General features: G+C 46.2%; 1 protein-coding gene across 9 annotated transcripts in view; it reads right to left on the reverse strand.

Moving 5' to 3' along the window:
• LOC118211675 (transcriptional enhancer factor TEF-5-like) overlaps window positions 1-16175 on the reverse strand; it is a 33911-nt gene that overhangs the window by 12355 nt on the left and 5381 nt on the right. For all 9 annotated transcript variants that reach the window (XM_035389069.1, XM_035389070.1, XM_035389072.1 and 6 more), the window contains exon 2: window positions 9239-9515. In XM_035389069.1, coding sequence (XP_035244960.1) covers window positions 9239-9362 — 124 coding nt within the window. In that variant the 5' untranslated portion in view covers window positions 9363-9515. The remainder of the gene's footprint in view (window positions 1-9238; window positions 9516-16175) is intronic.

Consider the following 16175-nt stretch of genomic DNA (forward strand, 5'->3'; position numbering starts at 1 on the left):
TAGTCGAAGGACAAAATACTTAATTGAGTTGAAACTGGCTTTAAGTTATATTCCTAAATGGAATTAATGGTTTTATTAATTTATTTTATTATGTTGAAAACACATCCATAGTGGAAACAACTAAACTTCTGTTAAAGTTTTTTGGTAATTTTACCCATATTTATATATGCTTGGATAAAACATGAAAAAATTGTTGGGTGAGGGACCACTGTTGCAGTCAGATTTTATCCAGACAAGTAGGTCTCAGTGTTTAGAGGCAAACTTAAATTAAAATGTTCTTACATAAAGTAAAAATAAAAAGAACAATGCTGAACATCTTTGGAGACATGTCCTGTCATGTTCTTGAGTGTGTGCATGTGTGCACGCGTTCAGAATAACAGTAGTGTGGATGTTCACTGGTGAATGTCCTTGACCTCTGACAACTCTGACAGATTGATCTCACCTGTCTCTGACCACACCCCTCTCTGCAACTCACCTGCCTCTGACCACACCCCTCTCTATACATCACCTGCCTCTGACCACACCCCTCTCTGCACATCACCTGTCTCTGACCACGCCCCTCTCTGCACATCACCTGCCACTGACCACGCCCCCTCGCTGCACATCACCTGTCCCTGACCACCCCCCTCTCTACACATTACCTGCCTCTGACCACGCTCCTCTCTGCACATTACCTGTCCCTGACCACCCCCCTCTCTACACATTACCTGCCTCTGACCACGCTCCTCTCTGCACATTACCTGCCTCTGACCACCCCCCTCTCTACACATTACCTGCCTCTGACCACGCTCCTCTCTGCACATTACCTGCCTCTGACCACGCTCCTCTCTGCACATTACCTGCCTCTGACCACGCTCCTCTCTGCACATTACCTGCCTCTGACCACGCCCCCTCTCTGCACATCACCTGCCTAAAACCACGCCTCTCTCTGCCTCAAATATGGCATCAGAAGCTTTTGGATTTTATATTTCCTGTACAGCTGTACTACATCTCAGACTTATTTTTACTGAGCGCTGTTTCTAAGCCACCCCCCCCCCCCCCAATCAGCCCCCACCCACCCCCAGAGACAGACATGGCCGCTTCACTGTCTGTACGATCCCCACACTGCACAATGCCAATCAGGTCTGCCCAAACCAGTCCCATTGGTTAGGAAACCTCAGACACTGGCTGCACACCCACAGGCACCACACATACACATACATACACACACCACACATTTACACACATACACACACCACACACTCACGAGCACGCACTCACACACACACACTCACACACATACACACACCACCCACTCACACACATACCACACACTCACACACATACACACACCACACACTCACGAGCGCACACACACACACACACACACTCACACACATACACACAAGCGCACCCACTACACACCAATGCACGCACACACACACACGCACACACACTCTCGCACATGCACACACACTTGTGCACACACACTCGACAGCTGTGGTAATAACTTTTCAGAGACACAAAGCCCCCGCTGTCTCTGCCAACAACTGCATGAGCAACACCCCCCACCCCCCCACCCCAACCTCCTGCCCCTGACCCCCTGCCAACCACCCCTAACACCCCCCAGTTCATTCCACATCCAGGGTTTAGCCACAGCTGGGAACACCTGCCCTGATCTGTTCTGGAAGTGATCAAGAATAATAAATAGACCCCCCCTCCCCCTCTATACACACACACACACACACTCTCTCTCTCTCACACACACACACACACACAAACACATGCACTCACATACACTCCATTTTTCTAAAACAAAATAAATCCTGTCATAATTGGGGAACAAAAATTCATCGTACAGTTAAATTTCAAACCCTGTCATCACTGTGCCAGGTCCCCCTTGCAAAAGAGATTTCGATCTCAATGGGGTTTTACTGGTTAAATAACAATTAAATCAATAAACATTTTTCTAGTATTGGTTTTGATAAAACTTTGAGAAACAGAACAGAAATCACTGATATTAGGATCTAAGACTGCACGTCTGCACCCTTCCATTCTGAATATGAAATATCCTTTCATACTGAATATCAAATACCCTTCCATTCTGAATATGAAATATCCTTTCATACTGAATATGAGAAATCCTTCTGTACTGAATATGAAATATCCTTTCATACTGAATGAGAAATCCTTTCATACTGAATATGAGAAATCCTTTCATACTGAATATGAAATATCCCTCCATACTGAATATGAAATATCCTTTCATACAGAATATGAAATATCATTTCATACTGAATATGAGATATCCTTTCATACTGAATATGAAATATACTTCCATACTGAATATGAGAAATCCTTTCATAATGAATATCAAATACCCCTCCATACTGAATATGAAATACCCCTCCATACTGAATATCAAATACCCCTCCATACTGAATATCAAATACCCCTCCATACTGAATATGAAATATCCATTGATACTGAATATGAAATATCCATTGATACTGAATATGAAATATCCTTTCATACTGCATATGAAATGTCCCTTTGTGTCTGCCTGGCCCCACAGTGACCCCTGTGATGGGGGCCCTGGGTTGAGGGGTGAGAACAGACCGTGGGGTCCATCGCCAGGCCGCCTGAGCGCCTGTAGCAGCTGCGGCACCAAACGGACGCGAGAGACGCTCCTGCACCCCGAGCGCAGCTGCTCGGCCCCGCGCGCGGTCCGGGGCGAGCGCTCGCCTGAAAGCACCCAATCAGCGCTGAGCGGAGAGAGAGAGAGGGGGAGAGAGAGAGAGAGAGTGAGAGAGAGAGAGAGAGAGCGTTCTGACAGCCTGCTGAGACTGACTGGCCAATCGGGGCCCATGTTACTGCAGGAGAAACAACGCACAATATGAGTGAGAGAGAGAGAGAGAGAGGGGGAGAGAGAGAGAGAGAGAGACAGAGAGAGTATGTGTGAGTGAGTGAGTGAGTGAGTGAGAGAGAGAGAGAGAGAGCGGAAGAGATGGAGGGAGGGAGAGTGGGAGAGAGAGAGAGAACGGGAGAGAAAGAGAGAAAGGTCAAGAGAGAGAGGGAAAGAGAGTGGGAGAGAGAGATAGAGAGATTCCAGCTCAGACATGATTTGACAACAAAGCATTTGTTCGTCAGTGTACAGAAATCTTTAAGTGTTAACTCAATGTTTTTATTAACTTCAGTGACTGCAACAATTTTCAGCAACAATTTTTGCATGCGTACAGGCTTTCTTGACATACAAGTTCACAGTAAACAACACTGTCAATAGACTGAATCTGGGCTTGTTGCTGGAAATCAAGGTCTCACCTCCATAGAAGAAGAGATAGGCCTACATAATTTGCTATATAAATATAAGTACAGAAAAGTTAGGAGGAATTTTGCAGGAATATATCCTAACTGCTCTAATTCTACCAGTTTATCCAGCTCAACTGCATGTGTTCAGAAGCCATATCAGGTTACAGCATTGCACAAAGACACAGGGCTGACAATAAATCAGTAATGAGGAGGAGGAGACTTCAGCTCCCTCCCCCACCTCACTCTCCTTCTTATTCCCTATCTCTACCTCCCTATGTCCTCCCACCTCTCTCTCTCTCTCTCTCCCTCTCTCTGTCCTCCCACCTCTCTCTCTCTTTCTCTCTCTCTGTCCTCCCACCTCTCTCTCTTTCTTCCTTTCTCTCTCTCTCACACACACAAATAAATATGCACACACTCACACACCATGAGGCAGGACAGGAAGAGGTTCCCTCCTGCTGAGGCGAATGGAATGTAAACAAAAATCTGACCCTAAAAGCACAATAACAACAGAATCACTGCCAGCACAGCACAGTACAGGAGTGTGAGCGTAGGGGGCTGTGGACGAGCAGCATCCTCAGTAAATCAGTCCGGTGTGAGAACGACATTCCGGAACCCAGGTCAGAGCCTTGTAAAGCAGACGGGGAAGAAGAAGACGCCCCCCCCCCCCCCCCCTCGCATCGCTTCGAGGGCGGATTAGCACCGATGAGGTCATCGCCTTTGCGAGCAGCTCCTTGAGGGTCGCACCGGATAACCTTGGAAGTGTCCCAGGAACAGACGAGGTGAATAAAACCAGACACGCTCCGTCAGCGCTAGGGTGGGGGGGGGGGGGGGGGGGGGACCTCAAAGAGGGTGGAGACTCAGAACTGACTGACCTTTTCCAAAATTTCCCCACAGGCACGTAGCACTTAGACATCAGCCCCACCACCGTCACCATATTGCAAACCCAAATCTCATTATTTATTTTGTAAGACATACATTTGGTTCTACATCAAAAAAAAAAAGTTCACTGCTATGCGTGTATGGACTGAAATCCAGGTACAAATAGTTTGGTTTGTGTGTGTGTGTGTGTGCGTGTGTGTCTGAGTGTGTGTTTGGAGTGTGTGTGCATGTGTCTGTGTGTGTGTGTGTGTGTGTGTTCAGGAGAGGACTCTTCTCCATGTGGTCAGCTGAAATTCCTGCTGATTGGGTCAGCAAATGTTCCACAGTTGTGGAACCAGCTGCTCGCTCAATCACTACAGAACAGCACACACTGATAGAGCACGGGGCCTACTGTACTCCTGAGTGCTGCACCCATACAGCATGGGGCCTACTCTACTCCTGACTGCTGCATCAATACAGCACAGGGCCTACTCTACTCCTGACTGCTATCAATACAGCACAGGGCCTACTCTACTCCTGAGTGCTGCATCCATACAGCACGGGGCCTACTCTACTCCTGACTGCTGCATCAATACAGCACAGGGCCTACTCTACTCCTGACTGCTGCATCAATACAGCACAGGGCCTACTCTACTCCTGAGTGCTGCATCAATACAGCACGGGGCCTACTCCCTAAATTTAAAAACATATTTAAAAAAATGTAAATCCATTCAGGGGTTCCCAAACTGTTAAAATCTTGAGTTGCTGTTTACATTATTCAGGTATTAACACCCCCTGAATGAATGATAATTACAAAACTGTATGCTAAAAGTCAGTTCACATAACATAAGTATTACGGCAGTTTTATAAATACAGAAACATATCTGTAGAATTTGGACTGAAATCCGTACTCAAATAGTCTATAAAGAGTTACTTTTTGGGATTGGTTCAAGGATCAGTATTTAAATATTTCTCAATAATTGTTACTTTCTGATGTATTACATTACATTACATTACAGGCATTTAGCAGACGCTCTTATCCAGAGCGACTTACACAACTTTTACATAGCATTTTTTACATTGTATCCATTTATACAGCTGGATATACACTGAAGCAATTTCGGTTAAGTACCTTGCTCAAGGGTACAACGGCAGTGTCCTACCCGGGAATCGAACCTACGACCTTTCGGTTACAAGCCCAGTTCCTTACCCACTGTGCTACACTCCGTCCAATGTATGTATTAATCAAATTGTAAATAACTGTTTCCTGTAATTTAAAAAGGTTTAAGAACTTTAATTACCGCAGGATTGCGATATACACCAAATACAGTCACCTCCCTCTACTGAGACATCAGAAGAGCCTTCAGGGTCACAGGCTGGTTGGAGATAATTGAGCTGTACCCCCCAGACATGAAAGCTGAATCCATTTTCATCCCCCCCCCCCCCAACCAACCCTGAAAGCTGGCCTATCAGCTCCCGCCTGACGACCCTTTGATGTGGCCTTGTTGTTGGATGTGTTTGTAATAGTGTCTCCGAGCACACACGGGCTGCGTTAATCATCGCAGCTACGCGCTCTGCCCAGTATTTTCAGCGCGAGCTACTCGCTCTGCCCAGTTTTATTTCAGCGCGAGAGCTACTCGTTGTGCCCCCTTTTATTTCTGTGCGAGAGCTACCCGCTCTGTCCAGTATTATTTCAGCGCGAGAGCTACTCGCTCGGTCCAGTTTTATTCCAGCACGCGAGCTATACGCGCTATGCCCAGCTTTATTTCAGCTACGCGCACTGCCCAGTTTTATTTCAGCGCGAGAGCTACTTGCTGTGCCCCCTTTTATTTCTGCGCGAGCTACACGCTCTGCCCAGCTTTATTTCAGCCACGCACACTGCCTAGCTGTATTTCAGCGCGAGAGCGCGCCATGATTCACACCAGAGACATTCCCGGCAGCGAAAGCGAAGATGAAGGACGAGGCAGAAAGAAAATAAACGAAACGTTCTCCCGACTTTGAGTTTCGAGCGACGGAGCACAAAACGAGGGCCTGTGGAATGTGGGGCGAGTGAAAGTATCAGTGGAAAAGAAAGATAAAAGGAAACGTACTGACACAAGTCTGCACAGGAAAAATGCACTTCATAAAGTGTCAGACGCAAAAATGCATTAAACGATTAAATTCCAATACGGATGTATAGAAATGGCCAACACGTCATCATGTTTCTTAGATTTTTTTCCCTTGTGGAAACTTTCAGTTTGTGAACTGAACTAAAAGCCAGCCTTGGACTAAGGTCTCATAAGGACGTTAAAATGGCGCAACCCCAAATTAATCTTCTCTGAGCTCTGGGTGAGTCAGCTCCCTTTAGAAAAAAGCCTTCCCGTATTACCTGAATCTGAGTTACTTCTGAAAATTCCACATTTTAATTCAAAACATCTGCCAAACCAGTCAATGCTTGGTCATAAATAAAAAAAGGCAATATCAAAGATGCATTTAGTTATTTTAGTTTTTGTGTGTGTGCGACTGTGAGTGAGCGAGTATGTGCGCGTGTGTCAGTGAGTGAGTGTGTGGGTGTGTGTGTGTGTGAGAGAGAGAGAGAGGGAGAGAGTGTGTGTGAGTGTGGGGTGGGGGAGTTGAAAACAGGGTAAACCAGTCAGACTAAGAGGACATGCTCACTCTACAAAAAAAAAATACTCATAAAGCTTATTATCACAGGAATCAAAGTGAACATAAGATATAAAATTGATGGCTGCAAGAAGGAAGTGGTTTCATTACATCTTGCTGTTCATTAAACCCCACAACCTTAAAAATTGTGGACTCTGAAATACTCAACTCTTAAACACTCTCGTTTTAATATAACACCACGTGCGCCACCCCCTAAATCTGTCCGTCAATGTGTTCTCCCTACTGAGTAAGAGGTGCACAAAGAGGAGAAGTCCACTTCTTGTAAATTACTGTCAAATGACAGAGCTGTACTTTCAAATTCCCTTCGCACTAGGGCTGGGCGATATGGACAAAATCAAATATCACGATATTTTTGACCAAATACCTCAATATCGATATTGTGATGATATTGTGGGCATGACTACTGGTACTTTCACAAAATTACACAATGAGATTTTTTGATAAATAATCATCAGTAATGTCTATGTAATAACTAAGTGGGTAAAGGCAAATAATAGAACAGCTAGAACAGTCAGGTAAGTTCAGAAAATTACATCACTTTACTGTAATGCTGCCTTTAAAACCATAAAAAGACAACACTTATGCCATATCACGATATTACGATATACAAAATACCAGACAATATGTAGTCTCATATCACAATATCGATATAATATCAATATATTGCCAAGCCCTACTTCGCACACATTTTCACAAAGTCGGGGCCTAATTAATGAGCCAAGCCTTGAGAAAAAAAAATGACCGATGTGATCAGCTGCAGACTGAACCCAAGGAGATCACACATTGGGAAGGACATGAATAATGAACACACGCATACTGAACACTGGAAGCATTGCCAGTGAAAAAAGACTGGTCATGCTCTCCAGTGGAACAGGGTTCCCCACACACCCTGTGTACTGAACACTAACGGGCAGCTTAATTTTTACAGCCAATTTGAGCAAATATGAGAGTTAAGCTGTGAAATTGTTAATTTACTCCTCTCGTGCAGTAGCTCTCAGGCATGCTTTTAATGTTTGACTGTAAGATCTCAAACATGTGTGCGATTAGAATGCTGTTACCTGAACATTCTAATGCTGATGTAACACAATCACTACAAAAATGAGTGAAAGCAATTTGCCCCATTGGGATAATAAAGAACTCCAATAACTGACTAATAAGAAGAGCAACTAGAGACAAACCCTTCCCTTCAGTTGTATAGGGAATGTGTGTCAGACAAGCCATGACTCACAATCTGATTAAGATGATGGGAATCTGGGCCTCTCACCACAGGGGTCAAAGGTCAAAATACAGCCCCTCCCACATACTCACAAACCCCATATGCCCATGCACAACCAGCACTGGCCCATCACAACATTATTCTCATTGTGCTACACAGTAGTGCCATTATCCAACCCACCCAAACACAGACACGCACACGTGCCCCTACTGCCGGGGCTGCAGTGGCTCTGTCAGTGATGCACGACTGCGTGAGATGAGCAGCAGATGCTTGATTTCTCTGGCTCTCAGTCAGCCTTTTCCTCAGAATCACTTTTAATGAGGAACAGACTTGACTTAATACAACACTCAAACAGACCGTACTGAGTTAGTACATCCCTGGAGCAGACTTTACTTGGTACAACACTTGAACAGACTTTACTTGGTACAGCACGTGGACTGATTTGACTTGAGTACAACACAGGAACAGATTTTACTCAGTACAACACCGGGACAGACCGTACTGAGTTAGTACAACACTGAAACATACTTAGTACAGCACAGGAACAGACTTGTTTAGTACAACACTGGAACAGACTTTACTTAGTACAGCACTCTAACAGACTTTACTTACTACAACATTCACTGTTTCTCTCATATTCTGGAGGCACAAGCACCAGACTATCGTAAGCATAAGTATTTATCAAGTGAATTATTAGTTAATTTTAAATCTATATCATAATCACCGTGATTAAAAATGTAACAGCATATGAATGTAGCTGTTCGAATGCGTTCACCCATTCAGCTTGTTTTTAGCTTAGCATTTACATTGTATCACATGCAGCATAGAGAGCTGTAGGCCCTGATTTTGGCCCTGTGCTCTGAAACAGGAACACGGGGCTAGAAGCCAGCTCCCCTGCTTCAGATCCTCCTCCTGGGACGCAGCCTCAGTGTGCTTAGAAACACAAAAAATGTATTTGACCTCTAACCTTTGACCTTTTGCCCCAATTCTGTGACACCAATCCCACTTCAGTCAGGACTCTCACACATCCTGTGCCAACTGACCTGGTGCAATGAATTCTGGGTAACAGAACCTCAGTTAAGAGGAATCGAGACATATTCTAACTACCCCCCCGGATATCTTCCCCGAGGGGTGGGGAGTTTGGGTCCTGATCAGGACGGACAGACGCGGCAGGGGAGGGGGGGTAGGGGGCGGGTCGAGAGGCACACTCACCGTACATCTTGCCCTCGTCGGACAGGATGATCTTGCGGCGGCCGCAGGGCGGGTAGATGGCGAGCGCCTCCTGGAAGCTCTGCTCGATGTCGGGGCTCCAGACGCCCTCGGCGTCGCCGTCCATGGCCTTGTCCAGCTCATCGCTGCCGCCGCCGCCGCCGTCGTCGTCCAGCGCCGGCTCCGGACTGCTGTCCGCGCTCCACTCGTGGGACGCAATGGTGCTCGATCTGCCCGGGCCCCGCGCAGAGGCCACGCCCTCCCGCTGGACTGGGGGATGCTGGGAAAGAGAGGAACCACGGACACGTCAGCAACAAAGTGGCCAAAACCATACGATCTATATATCTGAAACGCACTAGTGCTTTACGGTTCAATAAATGCAATAGTGTTGCTGTCCGAGCCTTTTTTTGGCCACAAGTTTTATTTTTCCATGGATTTCTTTTTTCTGTAACGAGCGACTGCCCCTCTCCATTTAATACTATATACCTGCAGTTTTAAATTCAATTGAACTGAAATGCCCTCAAGGTTGAACTTTATTCATCAAAGAAGCAACACATCCTGCATTTATCACAGATTTTTTGGGCCTATCAATATCTGACATCTATGTACTCCGCTAAAATCTAGAGTGAAAGCTACAGTGGTGATAGAGTACTGGACTTGTAACCGAGAGGTTTTGGGTTCAATTCCCAGACGGGGCACTGCTGTTGTACCTTTAAGCGAGGCACTTAAGCTGAATTGCATGAGTGAAATATCAAACTCTATGAAAGGGCTGTATGGAAAAAAAGCAAGCTGTTAAAGTTTGTTAATGCTGAAATGTAAATGTAATGTAATGAATTCTTGTGTGTGAGGCATGTCATTGGAATGTGACCACTTCACAGCTGAAACCACTCTGGCCACTTGAGTAGTCATCAAGCTGCTTCTCAAACAGGCTACATTTCTGCAATTAAAGCCTCAAAAATAATCTTTTCTTTGGTCTGGATTCTTATTAAACCCACCCCCCCCGTATTCTGCAAACTAACTAAAATGCCGCATATAGGGATCCTTTAATTGAAACAGTGTCTAGTAATGAATGCAGAATGCAAGTGCGCATTTCATTGGAATGTGGTTAATTTCGAGGGAAGAAGCCTACTCCCTGAAACTGCGCATCACGTTATTACGAAACACGAAATGTGATGACGCAATCCGCACGCGCTCAGTGAGCGCTCTCAGCCAGTGAGAAACACCTGCCTTCTCCAGGCTAGTACAGCTTCAGCAGGTCAGTACAGCTCCTCCAGTACAGCTACAGCAGTACAGCTAGTACAGCTTCTCCAGGCCAGTACAGTTAGTACAGCTTCACCAGGCTAGTACAGCTTTTCAAGGCTAATACAGCTTCTCCAGGCTAGTACAGCTTCACCGGGCTAGTACAGCTTCTCCAGGCCAGTACAGCTAGTACAGCTTCACCAGGCTAGTACAGCTTTTCAAGGCTAATACAGCTTCACCGGGCTAGTACAGCTTTTCAAGGCTAGTACAGCTTCTCCAGGCTAGTACAGCTTCACCAGGCTAGTACAGCTTTTCAAGGCTAATATAGCTTCTCCAGGCTAGTACAGTTTCACCGGGCTAGTACAGCTTCTCCAGGCTAATATAGCTTCTCCAGGCTAGTACAGTTTCACCGGGCTAGTACAGCTTCTCCAGGCTAGTACAGCTTCTCCGGGCTAGTATAGTTTCTCCAGGCTAGTACAGCTTCTCCATGTGATCGCTGAATACTCTAACACTCATTCCTAAACGCACAGATCGTCATCCTCTCCTCACACACGGTTCTAACTCCTTCATTATAGCCAGAGCTTGTGTCCACAAGGTGTACAGATAGCACACTTTTTTGCTTTAGTCTCTTTTAAGCATATCGCAGTAAAACAACTCACTATTTTTGCATAACTTGCCTTCTACTGTATGTAACTCGACTCATTTTAATTTAATGTAATGTCACACCTGTGATGATTACAAAAGTGATGATTACTTTTGTAATCATCACAAAACACAAGCCACTACATTTTCAACACACATACACTGGTTCATACAGGGGTTCCCTTTAATGTTGTATTTATACAGTCTGAAAATAATTTAAAAGGGGAAAAGTGGGAAAATAAATATTTTTAGCCGTGAATTATCTCACAAAGAAGGAATTAAATTCCAGACGTGTCCTAGTTTAAGGAAATGTGGTGAGCTCTATCTGTTTTTCCTCCCAATTCGGAGTGCTCCCTGGTGTTTCCCCAATTCCCCCCCCCCCCCCCCTCCCCTCCCCCCACCCCCAGCTCATAACGTCTCTGCCCAAATAAGGACGGAAGGCCACATGAATCAGTGTGAGGCAGGAATGCGAAAAGGGGCGGGGGGTGGCTTTCCCTATTTAGGCGTCTACCCCGGGGGCCTGTGCAGACTTTAGGCCCTGTCCTGTATTACTGACACCGCTGCCTCAGAGAGCAGGAGGCACGCATCGCCCCCTTCACAGGCCGGTCAGAGGTGCTGGAAGCTCTGCGCTACTCAGTCCAAAAACTGTGCCGTCTAAATCATTCACCGTTCACTCGTTATTTCTAAATGATCAGGGATCAGTGATTATTATGTTTTTGCCTTAAGCTGTCCTTGGCTTCCGAATAGGGTGTTTGAGTATCGAACACTTTCTTAAAGCTCCACAATGGTTATGAATGCTCCCGGTGGCGTTGTGGACCAAAAAAGTGATCTGAAGATAAATCAAACGATGTGTTTCTCAGCAGGGTGAAAGGGCTCCAAGGCAAATCAAAATAAAAATAAAAAACCAGGTGAAACAGAACCAACAGGACTTTCAGGTGTCTGCACCAGCAGCTCAACAGGAAACCGAATGACTGTTCAAATGTCACAAAGCTCGCTCTCTCTCTCTCTCGCTCACTCTCTTTCTCTCCCTCTCTCTCACTCACACAATCTCTCTCTCTCTCTCACTAACACACACTCTCTCTCTCACTCATACAATCTCTCTCTCTCTCTCTCTCTCACTCACTCACTCACTCACAATCTCTCTCTCCCTCTGCACACCACAGCCACTGGACATTATTGGTGTCCTTATTACTGCAGAAGTTTGCATTAAAGCACACTGGCCACAGCAGGAGGGGACCTACGTTTCTAACAGCTCAATATCTGCGCTTGCTTCTGTCATCGCTGCTTCCCTGGGCAATGCTTTACCCAATCACAGCATGAGATCACGTGTGGAGTCAGTCTGCACCGCTGCCAGCAAACATGGAGAAAGCCCTCTAATCACACGGACATGAACACACTACTAATCACATTACTCATATGCAAGAACCGCCAGTATGACCATTACAGTCAAGCAAAGAGAAGAATTACAGTGAATGCACTCAGCTATAACGTACCATTGGTTTAAACTGGTCTTATAGTGGTGCAATGGATGGCCAAATGCATTCTAAGCTCAACGTCCTCCAGAGAGCCGTAGAAATGGATCGCTGCCGGTCATTTTGACACTTGTGGGAAGCTGACACATGGCTCAAACACAGCGTTTCATTCAGTGGCATGAATAGAGTCAGACAGCAAGGCATTGTTGCCTGGGCACTAAACATCTCCTGGACTGGCAGTGTGACCACATGGGGGAGAAAACAGCTGCTCCATGACAGGCAGAGTTAGGAGAAGGTGAAACGCAAACAACTGGACACGTTCATAACAGATTGATAATGCCTGTGTGCATTTTAACCATCCTAAACCTCACCTCTGCCTGCCTACGATGAATGAGAAAACAATATGGGACCTGTTCCTTTTATCTTCAATTTGGCCAGATATACCACGATTAGAGTTGTTTCACCATCTCAAGAAAAACAGATTACGATCAAGATTTCTTGAGACAGACACACACACACATGCATACACACACAAAGACACATACACACACACACACGCATACACGCACATACACAAACACACGCATATACACACACACATGCACACACATACCAGTGGTCGCAATAGCCAATGGAATGCAATGTCTTCGGAACACACACACACACACACACACACACACACGCACACACACACACACCCATGCGCTAATGCACACACCCATGCATGCATAAATGCACACACATACATTTAGGTGCAGAAGTCAGGGACTCCTCTTTTGTTTATTAAATTTCCAGTCAAATCAACCATTCGGTGCAATTTTTTTTTTTCAGTGTCAGACAATGACGCAGGAAACAAATGAAAATTAACTGAAAATTACAGAAAAGCCTCCAACACTACATATATCTATCAGTGATCATTCCACTCATTCTTGTGTGCGCCCTACTACCACTTTAAGTCTTCCATCCTTCCAGTCAACTAACAGGTTACAGCTGTGTCCTCCCAACAAATGTTCTTACCAAAAGTGTCAATGACGTTATGTTAAAATCCTTTGCCGTCAAAAGTGACTCTAACGCTCAAACAAAAAACTACTCAAACACACCTTAGCTGCCTTGTGGATTTCTTTGTCCTGTGCATGTAAAATGACAAAAGGAAACATTTCTGATGTGATCAGATATAAGATCATTCAACTATATAAAGAAGGTGAAAGTAAAAGGAAAATAAGTAAAAAACAGGAGTTTCCAAAACTGGAGTTCAAAAGATTAGTGTTACAGAGAAAATGGCACCCCTAACAACCATGCAACTGGTAAAATACCGAAACTATCATAGAGGCAGTACTTAAAGATTTTACCTTTGAGATAGAGAAAAAAATCAAGCACTGCTCTTGCTTCAGATCTAAAGAAATCCACAGGTGTATCTGTCAGTATTTCCACAGTGAGAAGACAACTCAATGCTATGGGTCAGAAAGGATTTGTAGCTGTCAAAAAGCCACTACTAAGAAAAGGAAATAGAAGAATGGAAGCTGTAATAAAGGTAAAGGGTGGACACACTAAATACTGAATGTTGAAAAATAAATAACTTTATAACTTAATGGCTGTTTTCACAAAAAATTAAATGAAAGAAAGGGTGGTCTCTGGCTTTTGCACAGTCACAAACAAATACACACACACGCACACACAAGCACGCACACACATGCACACATATACACACGCATGCACACACATGCACTCTCTCACTCACACACACGCTCTCTCTCACACACACGAATACACAAAAACACAGACACTCTCTCACTCACACACACGAATACACACACACGCACATGCAAGCACGCACACACATGCACACATATACACACGCATGCACACACATGCACTCTCTCGCTCACACACACGCTTTCCCTCACACACACACGAATACACAAAAACACAGACACTCTCACTCACACACACATACACCCTCTCTCTGACACGCTCTCTCTCTCATACACACACGCACTCTCTCTCTCTCTCACTCACACACACGCACACATACACACTCTCTCGTACATACATATGCACTCTCTCTCACACGCTCTCTCTCTCTCATACACACACGCACTCTCTCTCTCACTCACACACACACGCTCTGTCTCTCTCTCACCCACACACACACTCTCTCATACATACAGGCACACACACACACACATACCCTCTCTCTCTCTCTCACACACACGCACACATACACACTCTCTCATACATACATATGCACTCTCTCACACACGCGCACACACAAACACACACACACACATACGCTCTCTCTCTGTCTCACACACACACACACACTCTCTCTCTGTCTCACACACGCGCACACACATACGCTCTCTGTCTGTCTCACACACACACACACATACACACACACGCTCTCTCTGTCTCACACACGCACACACACGCTCCCTCTCTGTCTCACACACGCGCACACACACACACGCTCTCTCTCTGTCTCACACACGCGCACACACACACACACACACACATACGCTCTCTCTCTGTCTCACACACACACACACATACACACACACGCTCTCTCTGTCTCACACACACACACACACGCTCCCTCTCTGTCTCACACACGCACACACACACACACACTCTCTCTGTCTCACACACACACATACACACACACACACAAGCTCTCTCACTGTCTCACACACACACACACACACGCACGGGGTGAAAGGGGCACTTGAAGCACAGAAACAGCTGCTGCCGCTGCTCAGATTACAGATAAGGACGACCCAAACCAGATAAGCGGGTTTCAGCGGCAGCCGTGCCGGCGGGGGCGGTACGCCCCTTCACCGTAAAACAGAAATGCGCCGTGTCCTCACGTCACAACCACACCAGCTCCGCGCGCGCACACAGGGCCCAGAGGAGCCCTCTGAGTAGAGCAGGAGGAGCATGAGGAGGATGAGGAGGAGCAGCACTGAGGAGCAGCAGCACTGTGGAGCAGCACTGTGGAACGGCACTGGAGAGCAGCACTGAGGAGCAGCAGCACTGTGGAGCAGCACTGTGGAACAGCACTGGAGAGCAGCACTGAGGAGCAGCAGCACTGTGGAGCAGCACTGGGGAGCAGCAGCACTGTGGAGCAGCACTGGGGAGCAGCACTGAGGAGCAGCACTGTGGAACAGCAGCACAGTAGAGCAGCACTATGGTGCAGCACTGAGGAGCAGCACTGGGGAACAGCAGCACAGTAGAGCAGCACTATGGTGCAGCACTGAGGAGCAGTGTTGTAGAGCAGCACTGTGGAACAGCAGCACTCTAGCGGAGCATTATGGAGCAGCACTGGGGAACAGCAGCACTCTAGAGGAGCACTATGGAGCAGAACAGGGGAACAGCAGCACAGTAGAGCAGCACTATGGAGCAGCACTGTGGAACAGCAGCACAGTAGAGCAGCACCATGGAGCAGCACTGTGGAACAGCAGCACAGTAGAGCAGCACTATGGAGCAGCAGCCCTGTAGAGCAGCAATGTGCAGCAGCACTGAGGAGTAGCATGTTTTTAACTGACAGGAGAGGAGAGGGGACAGCTGTCCTGTCTACTTGCACCTCTGAC

This window comes from Anguilla anguilla, chromosome 13 (assembly GCF_013347855.1).
Source record: "Anguilla anguilla isolate fAngAng1 chromosome 13, fAngAng1.pri, whole genome shotgun sequence".
NCBI classification, from domain to species: Eukaryota; Metazoa; Chordata; class Actinopteri; order Anguilliformes; family Anguillidae; genus Anguilla; species Anguilla anguilla.